Source organism: Rhineura floridana, chromosome 11 (genome assembly GCF_030035675.1).
Source record: "Rhineura floridana isolate rRhiFlo1 chromosome 11, rRhiFlo1.hap2, whole genome shotgun sequence".
Lineage (NCBI taxonomy): Eukaryota > Metazoa > Chordata > Lepidosauria > Squamata > Rhineuridae > Rhineura > Rhineura floridana.
The window spans coordinates 22,834,125-22,855,969 of NC_084490.1; the positions used below are offsets into that span (position 1 = coordinate 22,834,125).

At 43.2% G+C, this 21,845-nt stretch overlaps 1 protein-coding gene and 1 long non-coding RNA gene across 2 annotated transcripts in view; one reads left to right on the forward strand and one right to left on the reverse strand.

Moving 5' to 3' along the window:
- SH2B1 (SH2B adaptor protein 1) overlaps positions 1–133 on the forward strand; it is a 17,471-nt gene extending 17,338 nt beyond the window's left edge. The window contains exon 10 of the mRNA XM_061588159.1: positions 33–133. Coding sequence (XP_061444143.1) covers positions 33–51 — 19 coding nt within the window. The 3' untranslated portion in view covers positions 52–133. The remainder of the gene's footprint in view (positions 1–32) is intronic.
- The window catches only part of LOC133365840 (uncharacterized), a 22,670-nt gene extending 4,101 nt beyond the window's left edge, over positions 1–18,569 (reverse strand). Inside the window, exons 1-2 of the long non-coding RNA XR_009758324.1 lie at positions 18,498–18,569; positions 12,586–12,755 (exon numbers count right to left, since the gene is read on the reverse strand). This is a non-coding gene — a long non-coding RNA (uncharacterized LOC133365840). The remainder of the gene's footprint in view (positions 1–12,585; positions 12,756–18,497) is intronic.
- Between the last annotated feature and the right edge of the window lie 3,276 nt (positions 18,570–21,845).

Sequence of the window (21,845 nt, forward strand, 5' to 3'; positions counted from 1 at the left end):
GTCTGTCTGTCTCTTTTCTGTTCTCTCCACAGAACCGAGCACCTCTCATAATGTGCCGCCCCTGCCACCTCCACTCCCCCCAGCTCGGCCGCTTCATGCTCCCCCCGATTGTGGATTGCCGGAGCCTGAGGGGCAGGTTGAGGAGGAGGGCCGGGTGATGGAGCCAGAGGTGGATGAGGGAGCAGCCGCAAGAGGAGGGGGATCCCTTCCCCTCCCGGAGGAATCGGAAGGACGAGCCAGGGCTGTGAACAACCAGTACTCGTTTGTCTGAGCCCCATGAGTATGAGCTAGAGAAGGGATGCAAGCCCTTATTACCCCCATCATCAGGTCGAGATCTTCCCTTGACCCACAGGTGCAAGATGGGCTTGAATACTCAAAAAGACTTCTAGACTTTCCTCAATAACCTTTTGGCGTGAGGACTGGCCTTACCCCCACAGTCCCCCCACCCTGTGCCCTTTCCCTTGGGTGTGGATTAAACATCACTTCTGCTTGCCCCAAAGACATAGGTTCGAGACCCACCTCCAGGTTTCGTGATCCCAGCTTGCAACAGTTTGGTACGCACTACTTTCAGTCCTATTTTGGTTACTTAAGGAATGGGCCTGCTCTTCCCCCCTTCCTCCTCCCCCCTCCCTCCTCCCCCCTCCTGTGCCCAAATCTCTGCAGTTGCTGTGTTAGCTCACTATAAACACTACATGGAGGGGATGCTGGTTAGAAAGATGGTATGCCCAGGATAAACTCTGTGACTCCAGACACAGTCTTTGGCACCCCTGCCCTTCTTACTGAATGTATGGGGTCTCCGAATGTAATGCCCTCTCCCCATCTCCTCTTTTGAGGCAACGGGGACGGGAAGGTTAGCTTCCCCCTTCCCTGGTCAGAAATATATTTATATTCTATTGTCTCTCCTTCCTTCCTCTTCCTCACACCCCGTCCCCAGCTTGGGGACTGGCCACACATTGTAAAGCCTCCACTACCCCAGGTATTTTTTTTTAAATTATGAATATACACCTTCACAGGTACTGTCCCCTCCTCTTGTTCCTGCTGCACTCCCTCCCTCCCCCACCACCTTAAGATTTATTTTTCTACTGTGGACTAGTTGGACAGCTCAAGCCCTCTCTGTCTCTTCAATTCTCTTTTTTTAAAATTTGCGCTGAGGTACTGTTTGTTCATCTGTGTCTTTCCCCCCCCCCTTTTGTTTAATTTTTGGGGAGTTTGTATGAAAATAAAGGAAACATCATTTTACCTTTTCAAAGAAAAATGATTAAAACAAGCACACAAACTGCTGGACCTTAAAGTGGGAGGGGGTAAACTCTTTCCTTGTGCTTTTGGATAACCTCTTTAGAACTTTCTTAACATAAACTTAAAAGAAATGGGGAAGAGCTGTTTTGATGACATTTTCCTGGCCTTATTCAGCAAATGTGGGCTGGGATGGGGTTGATTCTTAGCATTTGAATATTGTCCGGGTGTGCTCAGAGTGCTTTGCAGACATCTCAGGTTTGAACCTACCCATGTGGCAGCATAAAGGGGTAGAATGGACTGTACTTCAGGCTGCAACTTAAGAGTATTTTCTAATGCTCTCCCGTGCTGTTTTTTTTTAATTAAAAAAAGCAAAAGCACAGCAATACCAAGTAGAAAGCTACCGGAACAAGAAATAAGCTTGAGCTAAAACCTGCCTCTTAAGATGCTTAGGGTTTGATTTTACTTTCAGGTATTTTGAGGGAGGGGGAAAAGCATTCAACAACGGCAACCGCCTGCAGTGAGAAGCGGCGCAGTCTGCCACTTCACTAGTTGCACATGTAGACCAGGCCTCTTAGCAGGAAGCATGTCAGGTAGGTCAGCAACTCATATTGCCGCTGGGGTGGGGGCGAAGATTGTGGGACTGACAGAGCAGTGGCTTAACAAGATTTGCTTAGTGAAGTTGTGGCAGAGGCCAGATGAGAATGGAGCACTTTCTGGTTCATAGCTTAGCCACTAGTTCTCCGCTAGAATGGAACTATCGGAATGACACAGAAATGGGTGGCTTTGTGTTCACATGAGGGGGAGCAAGGAAGGAGTCCACCTTACCAATGAGTCTACATTTATTAGTCCACCTTGTCCGTGTGGACCTGTGTTTGTAGCATATCAACAGCTGGCGGGTGGGGTGGGAAAACAATCCAGTCTGCACGTGCCTTCCTCGTCTACAGCTGCTGATTCTTTTCGAGTGAGCTGTTCCTCTGGGTTAGAGGTGGGAAGATGAATGTGTCATTACCCAAAGAGTAAAAAGCAGCAGGCTTAAGATAGTTGGCATGTAAAGTAGTATTTATTCAGGGCAGATCCCCTTTTTTCTTTTTGCTGTTGTGATGTAACTAAAAGTTACCTACAAGCGTATGTAGATAGAAGGGAAGCTTCTTGAAAGCTATAGCCTAGGAGACTTGGACAGAGGGTGGATAATGGGGGTGGAGGCTTGTCCCAAAGTCTCTTGGGATAGATGACCGGTAGGAAGTGGATCACACCAGAACTTTACCAGTAGCTTTGGCTGAAGCGGGGGCTGGGAAACTTTGTTGGCTCAACAGTCATCCTATGATGGGTTAAACAAAGGCAACCAGAAATGGCAGAATGCAGAAGCGGCCTTTGGTAAACTGGCAACTTGGTCTGAAGTGGAAATGTTTCATGGGAAGGAATCTGTACCCTGTGGAGGCTGGTGGCTCTGATGTCAGTAGAGCAGTCAATCAGCTCTGGCTTTCAGCACCTTGGACAGCTCCTTGAAAGTTCTGACTAAAGCCCAGAGCAGACTCGCTGCCCCACTGATATCGGGACCGCTATTCTCCACCGTGTGTAGGTTGACCCAAAAAGTGGGTGGGGTGATGAGAAGAATCTGGCTGGCCTCTCCCCCAACTCCATTTAAACTGTAAGAGTAGATGCCATTTGGTTCATACCAGTCAGCTGTACATGCAAATAATACTACCTGATAGCCAACGTCTGCGATGACTGGTTACATTTTTTTATTTCATTTAAAATCATTCTATCCTGCCTTTTGACAGTACATTTCTTAAGGCGCCTAATGTCAGTTTCTTAAAAACACACATGAGATGGTACCAAAAGATTGGGGGGGGGGAATTAATGGCAGAATTTTTAGTGAGCAAAGAAAGCTAGGAAATGTTTGACCTGGTATCTCTTGTCAAAAGCTTATTTAAACAAAACAAATTTAACTTGGTGTTGGGGAAGGGGAGACGTATACTGAACATTAATGTGGGGGTGTTCCAGCGCCTGGCTGCTATCGCAAACAAGGCTCTGCTGCTGATGGCTCCCTGCCTAGCCTCTGAAGAGGGAGGATAGCCGGAGTCATGTCTCTGATGAAAACCACAGAAAATGGGCAGGTTTACACAAGAGGAGGCTGTTTTTCAGATATTGTAATCCTAGGCTGTTTATGATTTGACAGGCTTTTAGGAGTCAATAGATTTCTGGCAAAGTTCAGGCGAGGGCTGTATATGCTGGGGCAGAATTCTGCACCCGGGGCAGAATTCTGCACCCAGGGCAAAATTCTGACAATATTCAATTGTTTGTTTTGCTTCTGCCTCTCAAGAGGGAGAAAGGATTGTGTGTGCTACTGAACATCTTCCAGTTGAAAATCCTACTTGCTGGACTTTTACCTTCCAACGTTTGCAAAACCCCCCCCCCCCATTTTAAACCTATCAATGCAGTTATAAGGACTAGAAATTTTGCTTTCTCTTGAAAAATATATATAAAAGATCCCCATCTGGTTAATTTTGCACCATGCTAATCTCAAGGGCCTGCAATAGATCAAATGTGGTTGTGTGGTAAGAAAAACAAAAGACTGTTAAGTTGTCAATGGCAAACAGTGGCCAAAGGTAAGATGGGAGCTGCACTTTCTGGCAAGAAAAGGCATTTCTCAAGATACAAGAAAATACCAGTGTTGGGGGGGCAAATCTTTTCCCCACAGTTAAATTAAGGTCTAAGCCTAAGGGATGTTATTTGCACACACCCTACACCTCATATTATATGCAGAGGTTTGTGTTCCATCAACTTGCAATTGGTGTTGGTGTTCTACAGCGCTTAGGGTACAGGCAGGCACAACTGGGCCACACAGAGCAATCGGCAGCTACTGGTGTTTCCTGACTTGTTGGCTTTATGTAGTGTTTTAAATTCTGTTATTTCAGTGTGAACCACAAGTGATATCCAACATTGGTCACAGCCTGTCTAGGCCTATCAAAATAAATAGAATTCTGACTAATGTTGGATATTGCACACACACAAAGTACATAGGTCCCAAAAGCTAAGAACACGTTTTAAAACAAAATTCAAACTTAAAAATAAGCAATGAAAGCATCAACCAAGGTAAATCAGTATCCATTTTATCTTCTCTATAAGTGAATGGTTGATGTTTATTCCTACAAAGAAAAGTACAATTCTGCACTTGAGTACAGTGTCACAATGGGACCCAAACCTTCCCATCATCCTTGACCCTGGTTGGCCTGGCCCTAATTGTGATCTCACAGAATGCTGTGATGTCAATATCTCAAGAGCTGTAATGCACATCCCAGGGCTCTTTGCAACAGACGGATTCTTTCCGATATAGTATATTTCACCTGCTAGTTGTATAGTTGTAGTAACAAGTGGGAACTGCAACCAAACATTACACTGCATCCTTCCTCCTAAAATGTGTGCTCTGGTGCAGCCATGGCTACTGCGTGTGCTTAGTCATCAATGGGTTTTGTTTTCCTTTTGATGGAAGTAAGTTTTTTTTTACTTGGGCATTTCCCTCTTGTTTTTCAGTGGCCCCACTTTTGGCTAGAATCCTGGTAGCACTCACTAAGCTTGTGAGTTTACTTTTAGGAGGAGTGATAATGGCATGCAGGGACAGCACTACACAGTTCAGTTTCCTTTGGATAAGAGAACACTGGAGACTGGTCACAGCATTGTCATTTTTGTTATTTACGACTATACAAGCAGAACATCAGTTAAACAGGTACTGCTGTAGAGCAGACAATCCTTCAGAAAACAGGTTAGATTGCCCCCAGTTCTACACCCCTAGTTCTAGGTAACTCCAGCAAAGATCTTACCTTGGTCTGCATGCACACCATGCATTTAAAGCATATTGGTTTTCCCCAGAGAATCCTAGCAACTCGTTTGTTAAGGGGAATTGTAGCTCTGTGAGAGGTAATGTTCTTGTTTAGAGGACTATACATGTCCATTAGCAAACATTAACATTATTTTGTCAGTGCCCTGGTATCTAATCAGGCACCACTTGGAAGGCAAAAACCATAGTAACAGGCCTGTGAGTGGTATTAGAGATCAACTCTCACTAATCACAGGGTGCCCCATTGCTTGCTTCTGTTGGCTAGGTTTCACGCCTGAGATATTATTATGAAGTGGAGGGGGCAGAGTGGAAGATGATTTTAAATTGCTGCAATGGGAGGGAGTAAAGATGATACAAGCTGGCTGGAAGGTGTTGTTGAGCCTTCTGCCAGAAGGGAGCACTGCTGCTCTTGGAAATGTTGGGCAGTGTTGGGCAGAAGCCCAGTATTCCTGTATGAGCAATCCAGAGCAACGGGCTCCCCTCCACCACCACTCATGCTGCCTCCTCTCTGTGCCTGCTTCACTTCAGTTAAATCTTGACCCTGCTTTGAAGTGCTAACTTTGAGATTTGTTGGAATGCACCTCTCTGGTAGTTTCCTATGAAGAATTTGAGCTTTGGCTCAGCTGAAACCAGCATGTCATCAATGACACTTGAATGGCATTTGAACTGAAGTACCTATTTTGATTAATTTGGATGGATGAAATAAATTGACCCTTGTGTAGTTTCCTTTTTTCTCTCTCTCTCCCTTCCCCCTCCCCCCATTTCTGCACTGCTTTTGGTTCCTCTGTGAGACATATACCATTCAGGCCCCTGCAGTCATTCCTGTATCCTATTGGCAGGAGAAATAGTAAACCAGGTGCTGAAGCATAAAGTTTTGTGTGTTTTTCAAAACCCTTTTTGGCATTAATCCTTTTATTCCTGCATAGTATTGTTGGCCTGAGTTGGCTACTGCCCCTCCCACAACTTCCCCACAGATTGGTTGCTCTTAGCCCTGGAAGGGGTGTATGTTCAGAGACCAATAACAATATCTGACTCCTTTGCCCCCAAGCAGAGTTGTCAACTGACCACAAAAAACTGACCTGACCTGCTCTTGGGCTTTAGGACCTCATTGATATGTAGAAATCAGCAGGTGAAGCTCTTTTTTCAGCCTGCAAATAAACATAGTTACCGGCTAATGTCTGCATATTAAGCTGCTATTAAGGCACAGGAGCACATGTTGATTAAAAAGGTTGGCAACCTTACCACCAAGGGAGGGATCACACAGAACAAAGGAATGCTGATATAGATATTTACACATGGTTTGTAACAATCTGTGTCTGTAACTGTGCACTACCCCAATGCAAAAAGGGCTAATGATCCATACTAACCAGATGTGAAAAAGGTTCCTGTATCCAGACAAGCCGATAAAATGAGTATCAATTACATGTCCTTTTAATGGTAATGTTGATGTGTTAAGGATCAGCCCCCCCATATCAAATACTACAGTTGCTCCCATTGTCACACTTTCGTGTTTTGATGCTTTATTATGAATTTCCCCTTCAATATTTCTTGTTTACAAAATGTAAATTTAGTAGATCCCCCACCCCTTTTAAATTGGACACATATTTAGTAGCTGGGGTTATTTTAGTAGTATCTTTTGAAAATATGTATGTTTATATTAATGTTTTGTAAGATTTTCACACAGCAACATTGTTACCTGCCTCTAGGCCAAGTGGATAAGAGTTGGAAATCTAAAAGATGAAAAAATGTGTACTGCAAAGAGGCAGAACAAAAGCCAGCCAAATGGGAGTTAAAAACGGCACTGCTGGTTTTAGCAGGGGGGAGGATTCATCAGCAGGGGAAGGACTATCGCTCAGCGGCAGAGCATCTGTTTTGCACACCAAAGGCCCTTCCCTGGCATCACCAGGTAGGGCTTGGGAAAACGTCTGTCTGAAACTCTGGAGAGCTGCTGCCAATCAGTGTAGCCAATGCTGAGCTAGATGGACCAATGGTCTGACTCAAAATAAAGCAGCTTCCTATATTCCCATAACCCTTCAGACAGATTGCCCTGGGAGGGTTCTATATCCATAGGTTGACCAAGCTTCAGTTAGGTGTTTTGATCTTGTTGCAGCCTTCACCAACTTGCCACCCACCTGATGTTTTGGAATATAGCTCCCATTCGCCCCAGCCACCATGCGCTGGGCAGCCCACAACGTCTGAGGGGTGTTAGAATGGTGAAGGATATCTTATTTCTTGGATTTCGGCTACTTACTGGTTGTGATCTTAATAGCTGTCCTTCATCTGAATTATTTGTTTATGTTACAATGATTTTAAAAACTGACGATCATTCTTTATAAGAGATCAAAGTGATATTCCTGGAATTATACACCACACACAACCACCCTGCAGGACAGATAGATCAAAAGAAGGTGATTGGCCTTCTTGCTTCAAATCTGGCACTCCAATATGATTATACCACTGGGTACACTTGTGAAATATACCCAAGCACCACAGGGTTTGAATTATTGTCTTTACCTATTTTTTTTATTGTTAACCATGTTGTTTATATGGTTGTATTGCTTTTGAATATAAATAAAACTTTAAATAAAGTCTGGCACTCAGTCCACTATTCTTACACTAGCTCCCAGATTTGGGTGAACTGCTTGGTTTTCCTTATGAGTTTAGTTTACCATGCTCCCATCTGGCCCAACAAGGCTGCCTCAATTGTCCCCTTTCATACCCTTCTGGTCCTGTTGCCTGGGAAATGTGATGAAAGCATGTTGCGGTGATGCTGCCTTTGTCATAGGAATACCCTGAGTTACTTATTTAGGGTTGAATATCCAACGCTGTGCATGCAAAGTTCTACTTATGCAACAGAACTTCCCCTTCTCCTTCCTTTCCTCTCCCCTCCCTTGCTGCACACCCTCCCAACCCTCTGGGGCAGATTTTGAGGATGGGCAGGGGACTTCCATTGCACAAGCAGAACAACAACATTGGATACATCCCTCCCTTTCCTTCCATCATCAAGATCCCAAGCTGGGATAGAAGATAAATGCTAACAGTAACATCAAGCAATCCTGGCTGCCAGAGGTGTTGCTAAGTTCTTAAAGGGCCATAGTTCAGTGGTCAAGCTAGCATTTGCTTTGCATGCAGAAGGTCCCTGGTTCAATCTCCAGGTAGGGCTGGGAAACATTCCCTAACAGACACCCTGGAGAGCTGCTGCCAGTCAGTGTAGACAGTGTTGAGCTAGATGGACAAATGGTCTGATTCAAATGAGGAAAATGAGGACTGGGTGAGGGTAAATTGGGCAGTGTCCCATTTGTCCTAATGGACCAGTCTCCACAGCATATGTTGTACAAATCTGTTTGTTTTCATCCCTGTAATTAGCAGGAGCAAAATAAAGGTGCAATTCAGGAAAGCATCACTAAAGGCCTCTTCTTGGCTGCTGGAATCCCCATTTAACACAGAGAGGGAGAGAGGGAGCTTTGAGATTTCACCAGGCAGTGTGACTATAATTTCAAACTGATCGTGGTAGTCATAGGGGCTTGTTTAAAGATGAAGCAAGAGAGGTGAGTTTCTCAGGATGATTAATTTTATGCCCATCTCACAACACTCTGTGCTTGCAAATTATCTCTGGTTGAATGAGATTCCTTGACTTTCTCTTTGCCTTCTCTATCTGAACCAGAGTTCTTCAACCTGTCCCCCCCGATGTTCTTGGACTACAACTCCCATCATCCTTGACCATTGATTAAACTGGTGGGTATGATGAGAGTTGTAGTCCAACGACACTTGGGGAACACTGATGCACGCTGCACTGCTGAAAATGCACTCAGTCAACCTATGATTTCCTTTTAAGAGTGGTATTCAGTGCTAATCTTACTCAAAGTAGAGCCATTTAAGTTAATAGACACGACTAACAGGTTCATTAATTTCAGTGGGTCTGAACAGCACTTAGATGAATACAACCCTAGGAGTCCATCTCCTCTCTTTCCTTATTTTACATCTGGCCCTAGTTGGCAGCCACTGGGGTTCTCGTAAAAAAAAAAAAAAGATCACATAAGTGTGCCCACTCCAGTACTAAAGCTGCAATCCTATACACACTTACCTGGAATAAGTCAATTTAATTCAATGGGACTTCTGATCTGAGTAAATATGTATAGGATTGTGCTTTAAATGATATATATTGATTGTCTAATAGCCTAAATTAATGTTGTGTGTATACTCTGCTAAAACTCACAGATGTGTGCCAGAGTAATACAAATTGTCTTCTATAATGAAGCATATTTGCATATATGTCCTTATTTTGCCAAATTTATTCCACTTCTATTCAAGGGCAGAGAGCAAATAACTATGCAGCCTATCGAAGCCAACCACTGGATGCTGTAAGTCCTACTCGGCCTCTTCTGAAACTTCATCAGGCATTGCCCACCCAGTTTGAAGTCTAGTTTTGCAGCCATAAGGGCTAGAAAATTGTCTATTAAAAGAAAACAATTATTGGGATGTTAACTTCAGTGCTTGGCACCAAATTTGCAGAATGTGATTGTGGAATGCTCACAACTCTTGTCTAAGCTCTGCTGGCTTGCTTTCCTTTTGGTTTAAAAACTAAACACAGTTGCAGGCCACCATGCAAATAGTCCCTCCTGCAAGAGGCCATACCAAACACAAGTGTGTGTGTGTGTTTTATTTCGTAATAACAGGTAAACAGGAGTGATCTGACCATCTTTTTGTCCATTCATATTACATGTCTTGATCTGAACCCAAGCCAATCAGCCCACCCAAATCAGCCTGTCTATCCTCCAGAATCTCTCTTGCTCCCCTGCCCCCACATCTTAGTTTCCCTTTCCCTCTGAAAGTCTTCTCTTGAGCTCCCTAATCCAGAGGCGGCAGCTGCATCTATTTTGAGCCCAAGGAGCTCGCAGCTGCTCCCCTTATAGGGTAAAAGCCGCTGCCCCAGCAGGGGACACACACGGACACCACCTCCTTCAAGACATATCTTGTGGCTGGGAAAGGTGTAGAGGGAAGAAAGACCTGTCATTCAGGCAGGGGGTGGGGTGGGGGAGGGAGTTAGGGGAGTGATGCCGGGGTAAGGGACCTCAGCGAACCCTGTCCCTGCACATGCGTGTGTGATTGTGCCACCACCACCACCCTGGACCATGTGTATGCCCCAAAACACCCATTTTGTGCAAAATCAGCACAAGGAAATACAGAGATGCTTTCTGTGGTCATCATCAAGCACACATGGGTGAACAAAGCATAAACCATTGTCCTGGTCCAACAGAGGGCCTTTGAACTGGGCCCCCAGTGAAAAAGAGAGAGGTGTTTTCCATGTAATACTTCACACTCACAAGAAGATACGAACCTGCTGGATCAGACCAAAGGCCCATTACAGGAAGGGCCATAACTCTATTTTGCATGCAGAAGATCCCAGGTTCAAACCCCAGCATCTCCAGGTAGGGCTGGGAGATCCCCTGCCTGAAACCCTGGCGAGCCACTGCAGTGTAGACAATACTGACTGAGCTAGATTTACCAATGATCTGACATGGTACGGCAGCTTCCTATGTTCTTCCAGCATCTCATCCCCCACAACAGCCAGCAAGATGCCACTGGGAAGCTCACAAGTCCAGCACCAGCATAAAGGCCATTGCACCTTCCTGGAGGTGCCACTTATTAATGTGCATAGGGAGGAGAACCTGTGGTCCTCCAGATGGACTCCAACACCTATCAGCTCCAGCCTACATGGCCAATGGTTAGGGATTATGGGAGGTGGAGTCCAGCAACATCTGGAGGGCCACAGGCACCCCAACCCTCTACTACTAAGTAGCCAGTAGCATGCTGGCCCTGAAAATGGAAGCTTCTTTTAGCCATCATGGACTGAGATTACACTAACAGCACAATCATTCCAGGTTTCAAAGTAGATAAACATGTCTACTCAGAAGTAAGTCCCATGGAACTCAATCGCACTTACTCCTGAGTAGACATTCCTAGGATTGCACTGTCACTATGGATTGAGTCCAGAAACTGTGTTGATGAGCACTTTAGAAAGTGTGGGAAAGGGCAATGACATTTGCACTGCCTTGATGAAAAAAGGTGTAACAAGTTAATGCTTTAAATTTTTTAGTAAAGGCAACTGTGGTGCAACATGATACAGTTATGCATGGTACAAACAGCATGAATAGAGAGAAATTATTCTCTCTGAAAACACTAGAACCAGGGGGCATTTAAGTGGTGCTTGGTTCACAACAGAAGAGTAAAGTGTTCCTTCATGCAGTGTGTAATTTACGTATGGAATGTTGTGATAGCCACTATCATAGATGGCTGGGAAATGTCTCATGATAAGAGGAGAAATATTTCATTCATTTCATTTGTGTAACCTTTAAATAGCTCAAAGTGGTATGCATAGGCTTTTCTCTCATCTTCTCCTCACAACAACCTTGTGCAGTGGGCTAAGCTGAGATTCTTCCAAGGGGAGGTTGTCCACCGCAAGCTTCACGGTTGAACAGCTATGTCAGTCCCCTCCGTACATTGTCAGTACATTAGCCAGTGCTTCATACCAGCTCTTATAATGGAAATATGAGACAGGATGGACAGATAACCACAAAAATAAATGACTTGGTTGATTTCTTTTTAAAAGAGATGCCAGAAAACCAAGGGTTAAATCAGATTTGAGGAAGCTTTGGTCCTCCAGATGTTACTGAACTGCAACTCCCATAATCCTTGGCCATTGGCCATACTTGCTGGGGCTGATGGGAGTTGTAATTCAGCAACATCTGGTTGGCCAAAGGTTCCCCACACCTGGGATAAATGGCTCACCCCATAGTACTCAAGACTGGCCAAGTTATTTTGGCCCTTGAAGCAGAGCATCCCACACATGCCGCCACCAGGTACCTCATGCACCACTGCCACCGGACACCTCACAGGCTGCTGCCATCACCACCACTGCCCGCTTCGCCTCACAGCATCACACTACTTATGAATGCGTTGGAACAGGTGCGCATCTGCACATAAGCATTCATGGATAGTGTGACACTTAGAAAAATATTGTATAGTAAGATAAGAAATAGGTAATCATTCCCTGCCCTTCCATGACCCACAAAATCAGCTGCCTGCTTTCCCTAAGCAGTTCCATAGGCAAATAGGCAGCTTTTGAATTAATCTCCCTCCATCCCTGGACATACTGAAAGCTGTCAAGCTCCACCCCTGGACCTACCCCTTATATACCCAGTTGGTCACTGTGCTCGGTGGGTGAGGGCCTCCTGCAGATACCATGTTCCTCACAACACCGCACCGACCCTTTGGAATTCCCTCCCCTTAAATATTAGACAGGCACCTTCTCTGTTATCTTTTTGGTGCCTACTGAAGACCTTCCTCTTTCAACAAGCCTTTTAAGTAGAGACCTTATCCCAGCCTGCATCTGGGTTGGAATTGCTTTTTAAGATTTAATTTTTTTAAAAAAAATGTTTAGTGTTTAAGATTTGTTCTTAAGATGTTTTGTTTTTAAGATGCTTTTCGTGTTTTGTTCCTAGTTTACTGACCTGAGCTCCTTCTGGGAAGAAGGAAGGATAGAAATTTTAAAAATAAATAATAAGTTGTATTCTGCCCCCAGGCTTGCTCTTTGCTCTGCCCCTTGACCCAGAAGGCTTCACTCCAGGCATGCCGAGGTGCAAGGTCGTTTCGTTTTCAACCTTTGGTGGATGGGCAGCTACTGTAAAAGAGAGAGACAGAGTTTAGTACATTGACTCTCCCCAAGAAGTTTGGGAGGGAAAGCATCTTCACACTATTTTACCTGTATGTGGGATTCATCACCATAAGCTGGGGTTGTATGATCTGAAATTGAACCTTATTCTGAGAAAGGACCAGGTGGGTCCATAGTCACCTGGAAATATACACTCACCATCCATCCCAAACTAGAGCAGTTCATCCTGTCAGAGTCAGACTCAAGAAAATTATAGGAAAGTGTTATATATGGAGAGTCAGTGTAGAACAGAATGAGTGTTGAACTAAGAATGGGGAAACCTGGGCTCAAATTTCCCCTCATCTATGAAGCTCACTGAGTGGACCTGGGCCTTGGACTACTCTAGATGATCTATTTATTGAGTATTCATTCTAATTTGCTTGCACAAAACTCAAATGGAGGTTAGACTATATCCAGTATTTAATGAGCATTCGTTCTTCTTTGTTTGTGGGACAGTTATACAACAATAAGCATTCACCCTGCATTCATGTTCATTTGCCTGTGGGGTGTGTATACGTCTTCCTGTTTGTCATTCATCCATCCCACACTTTTCAATGCATTTTCCTGTCATTTTCCAAATTTCATGTCACTTTCCAAGTCCACTTCTTCTTTTTTAAAGTAAATTTGTTGCACTAGGGCCACAGGGCCCTTTAATCCACTTTAATTGTGCAAAGCTAAATTTCTGTATGCACTTGAATCCCTCCTGCAAAACAGTGACAGCCTGGAGGCACCCACTATCAGCCTAACCTACCTCACAGGGGTGATATGAGAATAAAGCATGGAGGGGGAGAGAGAGGGAAGAATAACGTATGTACCCTTGAGCTTCTTGGAGGAAGGACATGAAAATGTAATAAATTAATCATCAAATATTCCATTTGCCGGTGAAGGTGTCCCAGCTACTGCCACCTGCCCCACACACCTGCTGGTAGGCTTGTCACCTTTACTTCTGACAAGAGTTCTACACCACTAAGAGCCACATTATGGGCAGGCTCAATGTCCCTCAGCATTACATCTCTGTGGCATGAAAAGCTGCAGCCACTTAACTTCCACCGGGGAAAAAGGGTTTACCTCCTGCTCCCAGCAATGGAGGCTGGTGGCTCCATCTCAGTGGGGCAGTGGAATTCACTTAGGGTTTTAGTCCAAACGTTCAAGGAGCTGTCTAAGGTGCTGAAGCAGAGCGGATTACACTGGCTCACTGACATATAGAGTCACCAGCTGCCACTGATTCGCAGTAGCCACCATCTAATGCCCAGTGCATGTCCTTATATTACAATTGCACATGCGCTTGAAGCAGAGACTTGGCAGACTGAATAGATAGCCTTGAAGGGCCTGGTGTGGCCTGTAAGCCAGTGATTAAGGAAAGGGTTATAAATCATCTAGTCTTAAAATTAGGTTGATGTGAGATGCAGGAGACTGGAGTAAATCCAAGGCTTAATTTGAGACCTAGATCACCAAATCCAGAGCCCTGGAACCTGTGGCATCAGTATTATAGATGAAAACATCTCTGAGCATATGCAGAATCCATTCTTCAATCCCCAAAAGTGCCCGTTATCAGCCTCTACCAATCTGTGATGAGGCTTACAAAGCAGAGAGTAGGCCTACCAGTCTGGCTTGAGCCCTAGGCTCATATCTTCTTGGAAGCACTGGAAGAGTTCTTTTGAGGGCATTTGGATCCTCAGAAATAAAATCTGGGACTTTCTTATCATGTGAAGATAATGGAAATGAGCCAGTCGGTCCCTTTGAAAAGAAGATACATTGCAGTTATTATTAATCAATCAATCAATCAATCGATCGATTGATTGATTGATTGATATCCCACCCTTCCTCCCAGCAGGAGCCCAGGGCGGCAAACAAAAGCACTAAAAACACTTCAAAAGCTTTGAAGATTTTTTTAAAAAAGGTTAAAAAACATATTGTTTTTTTAAAAAAGGTTTAAAAGCATATTAAAAAGCAATTCCAACACAGACACAGACTGGGATAAGGTCCCAACTTAAAAGGCTTGTGGAAAGAGGAAGGTCTTCAATAGGTGCCCAAAAGATAACAGAGATGACGCCTGTCTAATATGTAAGGGTAGGGAGTTCCACAGGGCAGGTGCCACCACACTAAACATTTCCTATGTTGTGCAGAACAGACCTCCTGATAAGATGATATCTGCAGGAGGCCCTCACCTGCAGAGCACAGTGATCGACTGGGTATATAAGGGATAAGATGGTCTTTCACGTATCCTGGTCCCAATTATTGTATCTGTGTGAGCATGTGATCACTGAAGGTTTTCATTGCAGGATCTCTGAAGGCCGCTTCCAACATGTAGATTTTTCCATGTTGGGGGAGAAATGTGTTTCTTAATGGGATTTATGCATTTTTTTTTTAAAGCATTTTAAAAGAAAGGAAGGACAGAAGGAGTATTTTTCTGTCTATGCAAGAAAAACATATATTCGTTAACTATCTCTTCTATTAAGGAGCTCAGGGAAGGTTATGCCATTTTATCCCCCACCCCTCCTCAAGTACACTATGATGTTGTTTAGGCTGAGAGGTCGCAACTGGCGCAAGATCACACTGTAAACTTCAAAGCGGAACAGGGCTGTGACTCCAGGACTCCCTGGGCCCAGTCCAACTCTCTATCCATTACGCACACTGAATGGGCTCTCATGAGATTTTCCTCCTGTCTCAAGGACCTCAAAGCTGTTTAGGTGGTGGGATGGCTTTGTGAAGTGCTAGACAGCTGTTGGATATTTGGGTGCAAAGGAACTTCTTAATCCCGGAAAAGGAGGCAGCTCATAACTGATGTCATACATCATATTCCTAGCTGGGCCAGCAGGACTGGCTACAGGGCATGGCAGAGGGCATAAATGGTAGTGAAGGGAGAGGCGCTTCAGTGATGTCTTTACAAATGATTTAACTGCTTCTTCTAAAGCAGGAGTGGGGAACCTTTTTCAGGCCAAGGACAAGGGTCACATTCTATTCTGAGCAACCTTCCAGGGGCCGCATGCCAGAATTGGGTGGGACCACAGGGAGAAGTGGGCAGGTCAATAAATGTGAATTTTACCTTTGTACAGTAAGCTAGTTTCTTCACACTCACACGTCCCTCTCTATCCACTTCCATCCAGGCAAGCAAGAAGTATGATCAGAGTTCGAGAATACATTCCAGTCAGGCAAAAACACCCAAGGAGGGAGCAAGGCAGGGCTGGTGAGGGTGTGGAGCCTGTCAAGACACCCAAGGGCCAGATAGACAGGTCTGGAGGGCCACATTTGACCCCTGGGGCTGAGGTTCCTTTACCCTGTTCTAAAGGGTTTCTTTGTATTATTGTCAGTGGATTTCCATCGTGCCAGTATCTTTGGCAGACATGGACAGATTTCAAGCTTGAGGGATCTGCTTTGGGATTTTTATGAGAACCCCTGAGGTCCACTAACAGAACCAGGTGCAAAAGCATATGTTGAGCCAGATAAAAACTGGTGGCTCAAGTGGCAAATTGAGCTAACTACTTACTTTGTCTCTTAAGCAATATACTGGATATGTCCTCCATATATAAGCACAAAACAATATCTTTTTTTTTTTTTTTTTTTTCAATAATTTTTATTCAGATTTTCATAAAACATACAAAACAAAATCATAAAACATTCAAAGACAAAAAACAAAATCAAAAATAGTTAAACAAAAAGAAAAAAAGAAAAAAAAAACAAAAATAAAAAATAAAGAGTAAAATATTGACTTCCCATTTGTCAAAGATCAAATCAGTTATAAGTCTATAATATATAACAATCCTGTCTCTTAAGTCATATTATAAAATCACTTTCCTCCAGTAATTATCTTACTTAATCATCAAATCTCATAAACATTACTTTATTCTTTCCACAAAAAGTCAAAGAGAGGTTTCAATTCTTTAAGAAATATATCTATCAATTTTTTTTTCCAGATAAGCATATCGATTAATCCATCTCATTACTAATTATGATAATCTTATTGTCATAACCATAGTCAAAATAAACATTTCAATTAATCCATCACATCAGAATCTGTTAGGTTCAATAATTTCAGTAGCCATTGTTCTATTATCTCTATTAGTTCCATTTTCCATCTTCCATCTTCAGTAATCTTGTTAAGTCCAGTAATTTCAATATCCAATCTTCCATTATCAGTATTCCATAATAATCTTGCTGTCAAAGCCATAGTCATATAGTAAGAGTCTGATGGGGATTACCTCTATCCCAAATATTTTCTTGCCATCCATTCTGAATAGGTTGCTGAAATACTGCTGTAAAATCATATCTCTGTTCTTTTTTTCAAAATACACTGGGTCATCTCTTAAAAGTTTTTCCATTGTCACATGGCTGCAGATAATTCCATAGATTTTCTCTATATTGGGCTCCATCACATCATTCCAGTCCAGAAGATTATCCATGCCATTGATAACTTTATCTCTAGAATCTTCATTCATTTCTTCAGAGATAACATTGAGTTCCAAACAATAGATTTTATTTCTAAAGTCCATAGACTCCAAATCTTGTTCCTGTTCCACGTTGGTTCCAATCTCCGGGATCTCCTCTCTCACAGGGACCCCTATTCCAGTCTCCAGGGTCGCCTCTCTCACAGGGACCCCTGTTCCAATCTCCGGGGTCTCCTCTCTCACAGGGACCCCTTCCAGGGTCACCTCTCTCACAGGGACCCTTATATCTTTAATCTCCTGCTTCATTTTACTCAATTCAATTTTCATTATCTCAATCTCATCCATTATTTTCTGAAACATAGTTATTTCCAGATTTTCAGCCACTTTCTTAATTGCCATTTTAAAAGAAAAATATAGGAAAACCACTTCTTATTTCAGCAACAATTGGGTTAATACTCCAAACTTGGTGACATCACAGTATAAACAGAGCAGACAGCCTTATCTCTCCAATAGTTAAGTAAACAAAATGCAGTTCCCAGGATCGAAACAATTAATGGCAATCGTCAAGAAACAGATTCGTCAAAATAAAATAGACCAAAAAGAGAGTAGTCTCAAAACAGTATAATATTTTTCAAAATAAAAATCTGGAATAGAAATCCCTCTTCTGTGTATATCTTTAGAATGCAAATCCAGGACAGCTTTTTGCAACAAAAACAGAGATAAGCTATTAATTAGTGCGTAGCAGAGAGAAGTTATGGCTCCCCAGTGAGATGTCAAATACTGATCAATCTGGCAAATCTCTTTTAAACAGCAACAATTTAAGTCAAGTAAAAGAAAAATATAGAAAGAAGGGTGCTTGCCTGTTAGTGCGTTCTCTCTTAGAAGATAAGGTGAACGTTCGCTTTATCAGATAGAGCTTGCTGTTAAAAATCCGTCCCACCTTCGTCGGCTGGACCTCGTCCCATAAATTAATGAGATCTGGTCGTCCCAACAAAAATAGGCTTTGAGGTTAATCTCTTCGTTTCTCCCTACCCGGGAGAAGTTTAATCAGTCAAAAAAAAAAGAAAAAACTGACTGATATATCTGAATAAGCTTCTTTTGAGGCAGGAGCCCGTCTCAAAAGCAGGCACAGGCTAAGTCACCCTTCCCGGAAGTCAGCACAAAACAATATCTGAGTTATTTCAGATGAAGTATTCTAGCAGCCTAATTTAGAAGAAACACACAACAAGGCTAACCCTATCATTACATTAGGTGAAGTAATGTGGAGGCAGTTAAAAAGGCAGCAAATTGTTAGTTACTTAATTTATTATAATTGTATTTTTCCTACCAGATGGGAGAGAGGCATCCTGGGTGCAAAAATCACTTGGCTGCCGTAGGGTACTCTGCGCCTGCAGTTAATGATCTGCCTCAGGAAGCAAAAGATCTTGGTCCAGCCTCAATTATTTATTTGATTGAGATTGATTGGTTGGTTGATTATTAAATTTATATCCTGTCTCCTCCCAAAAGGAGCCAAGATGCAAGGAATTAGAAACCTTTGTTGACCTACAGCAAATCTAGATCCTGATCAACCTTCTGCCCAGATTTGGGGGTGAGGGCTCCAATCTCAGATGGAAAGATCTGTCAATTTCAGTTCTCTCAGTCTCTCATTTTACCAATCTTAATTCTTCACATTTCTGCAGCAATTTGCAATTAAAAAAAAATCCTCATGAAAATTCTCCAGCATTTTAGTGCAAATTGCTCCTAATAAACTAATTTTTTGTAGGGCATTTTGACTCATGTACACATTTTTGCAAGCCATTTCTCATAATTTAATCTATTTTCTCATGTTACTGTATTTTCCCTCATATATTCATTTTTATGCACACTTTCCCTTAATATATGCAATTTTGTAAACATTGTTTGGTTGGCAAACTGCATCACCAAATTCGAATAAGTGTGCATTTTGAAGAATGGCTGTGTTTCGGTTCTCATATTGTTTTGGAAAGTGCGAATCTGAGATATTCGGCTTCAAATATGAACAGAATCTAAATTCTTGCCCATCCCTAGATGTAGTAGAACACATTTTTTTTTAATTGTGTTGCAACCACCCTAAGATCTCACAATGAAGGGCGGGATACAAATATATTTAAATACATGTATTAGAAAATAAAAAAAAAGAAAAAAGTCCTATAAGGGCATATCTGGCCTCCATTGACACTGACAGTGAGGTCTCAATCCCATCATTCAGAGGCCCTGCTCAGCTTCAGTTGGTTCCACAGTCGCCGGAGGGATTGGACACTTGGCCTGAGATAACCCTATCTCTCTGTGGAGAGGCCCTTGGGAAGGTGATAAGTTGAGGATGGGGTGGGGTAACTGACCTCACCAGCTGCAGCGCCTGGCACAGCAAGGTGAAGCAAGGACAGGGTGGGGAACGTGCCCCATACAAGCAGAGCCCATGTACTTAGAGGTGTGGTGATGGATGCACAAGGTGAAGAATCCATTCTGATGACAGGTAAACGCTGTTACACTCTCTACCATGAAAGAACTAAGGCCTTTTTGTTTGTTGTTGTTTTTCCATCACACACAGTGTCTAATTATTTTTAATGTTTCCTGGTTGTATTCAGCAACTGTACTCTCTTCTGCTTCCTGTCCTGCATCAGCAATAGTCCCACATCAACTTGAACAATAGGAGCACCAGTGCACTTTTTAGTGTCACCTGTGAAAACATATTAGGGCTGCATTACACACCATGCATTTAAAGCATATGGCTTCCCCCAAAGAATTCTGGGTACTGTAGTTTATCCCTCACAGGGCTACAGTTCCCATCACTCTTAACCAACAACAGTTCTCAGGATTCTTTTTTGCACCAGGGGGAGGAAATGTGTTTTAAATGTGTGTACACAGCCTAAGAGATGAAGTGGGTTTTAGATTTGGGCAGTTGGGCCTGGGTGCTAGAACTTCAGGGTTCTCAGTGAGAAGGGGCATAGAGTCTGGCAGCCAGAACTGAAGGATTTTGTCTCTTCATCTTATCTCTCTTCCACATTTTCCTATCCATTGCTTACTTTTCACATCCTTAGGGATTTAAATAACCATTGGTATCAGCCAGGGATGTGCTAGAATTTTGCCCTGTTTGGATTTGGTACCAAATTTTCCATTAATTCGCTTATTTTCTTTCATTGTGAAATGGAGTTTTATGTAGTGATTTTCCACAGCTATTTTTGAAAACGTTTTTTTTTTTAAAAAAATTCTGCCTCTAAACTATTGATATTAAGAACAATAATTTTATAAATATTTCCTTTAATTTATTGATATTTCCTTTCATCGACTGATATTTCATTTCAAAATATCGATATTAATATCAATATTTTTTGTGAGGGAAAAAACATATCAGTAAAAGCAATGGCTCGTGGACAAAGAATAAACTCAAATCAATACTGGTCTGCTTGCTTGAAGGAATGCTTTTGAATCTGCACCGGCCAATGGATCCCATCCCTAGCGTCAGCCAGGCCGCACCAGCCAAATGTTGCTCCCATTCAGGACTGGCATTGTTTACCAATGCATCCCACTCTCAGCCCTTGAGAATGTGAGCCTGAAGACCCCCCCATCTTCCTGCCAAGTCCTCCTTTCTTTAACCTTCCCTCTCCTCCCCCACCCCTTTCCTTTCTCTCTTGTGGCCACTGACTTTGCCAGTCCTGAAAGGTTGCAGCAGTAACCAGACCCAAGTGGGATGCAGCTGCTGGGCTTGCTATTGGGCCCAGGGAACTCAACACCCTCTCTTTGCAGCACATAAAATTCACGGGTTTCCCAGGCTGGCTCGTTGCATAACTTGACCCTGAGCCCTCTGCCAATGGACTCTCTGTTGTTCCTGTTCCGAGTGACCCAGCCTCAGAGGCCCTGCCCTGCTGTGCATTAGGCAACAGTGGTCTGTGTGTTCTGCCCCACATCTGAGAGGTATTTCAGCCCCTGAGGACTGAAGGTAATAATTCTGGGTCACAGGAGTGTCTCCCTGTCCCTTCCCCGTGAAGCCTTGAAACTGCTTCAGGCACAAAAGTCCTTCTCTTGCACACCAGGAGCAGAAACCATCCATTCATCCTCCTGCCATCACCTGTAATGTATGAGTCTCCAAGTGCACATATTACTAGCACTCCAGCAATTTTCTCAGGTTCCCTTTCCACCTTTGAACACAATCCAAAAACTTATTTTAACCTGCCAATCCGTAGTAGCTAGGTGGGCTTTTACATACATGGCTGCCTTCTCGTATAAGCCCCTCAGAGCTGGTGTAGAATGTAGCAGCTAAAAATGCAAGTCTCTCCCATTAAAACTTCCCTCAACCTATGAACTCACTAGATTTCCTTAGCTGAAGGTCCACCTTCCCACATCTGAAGTACTACTGATACTATTTAAAAAAAAAACTGTTAAAAACTATATAAATGGAAGAATATGTAACCTTTTACTTTGGAGAGAACCCCCCTTCTTAATGTTCCTTTCCTGGGCAAGGTCTTGGAACGGGTGGTTGCTGGCCAGCTCCAGGAGCTATTGGATGAAACCGATTATCTAGATCCATTTCAATTGGGTTTTAGGCCCGGTTTTGGCACTGAGACAGCCTTGGTCGCCCTGTACGATGACCTATGTCGGGAAAAAGACAGAGGGAGTGTAACTCTGTTGATTCTCCTTGATCTCTCAGCGGCTTTTGATA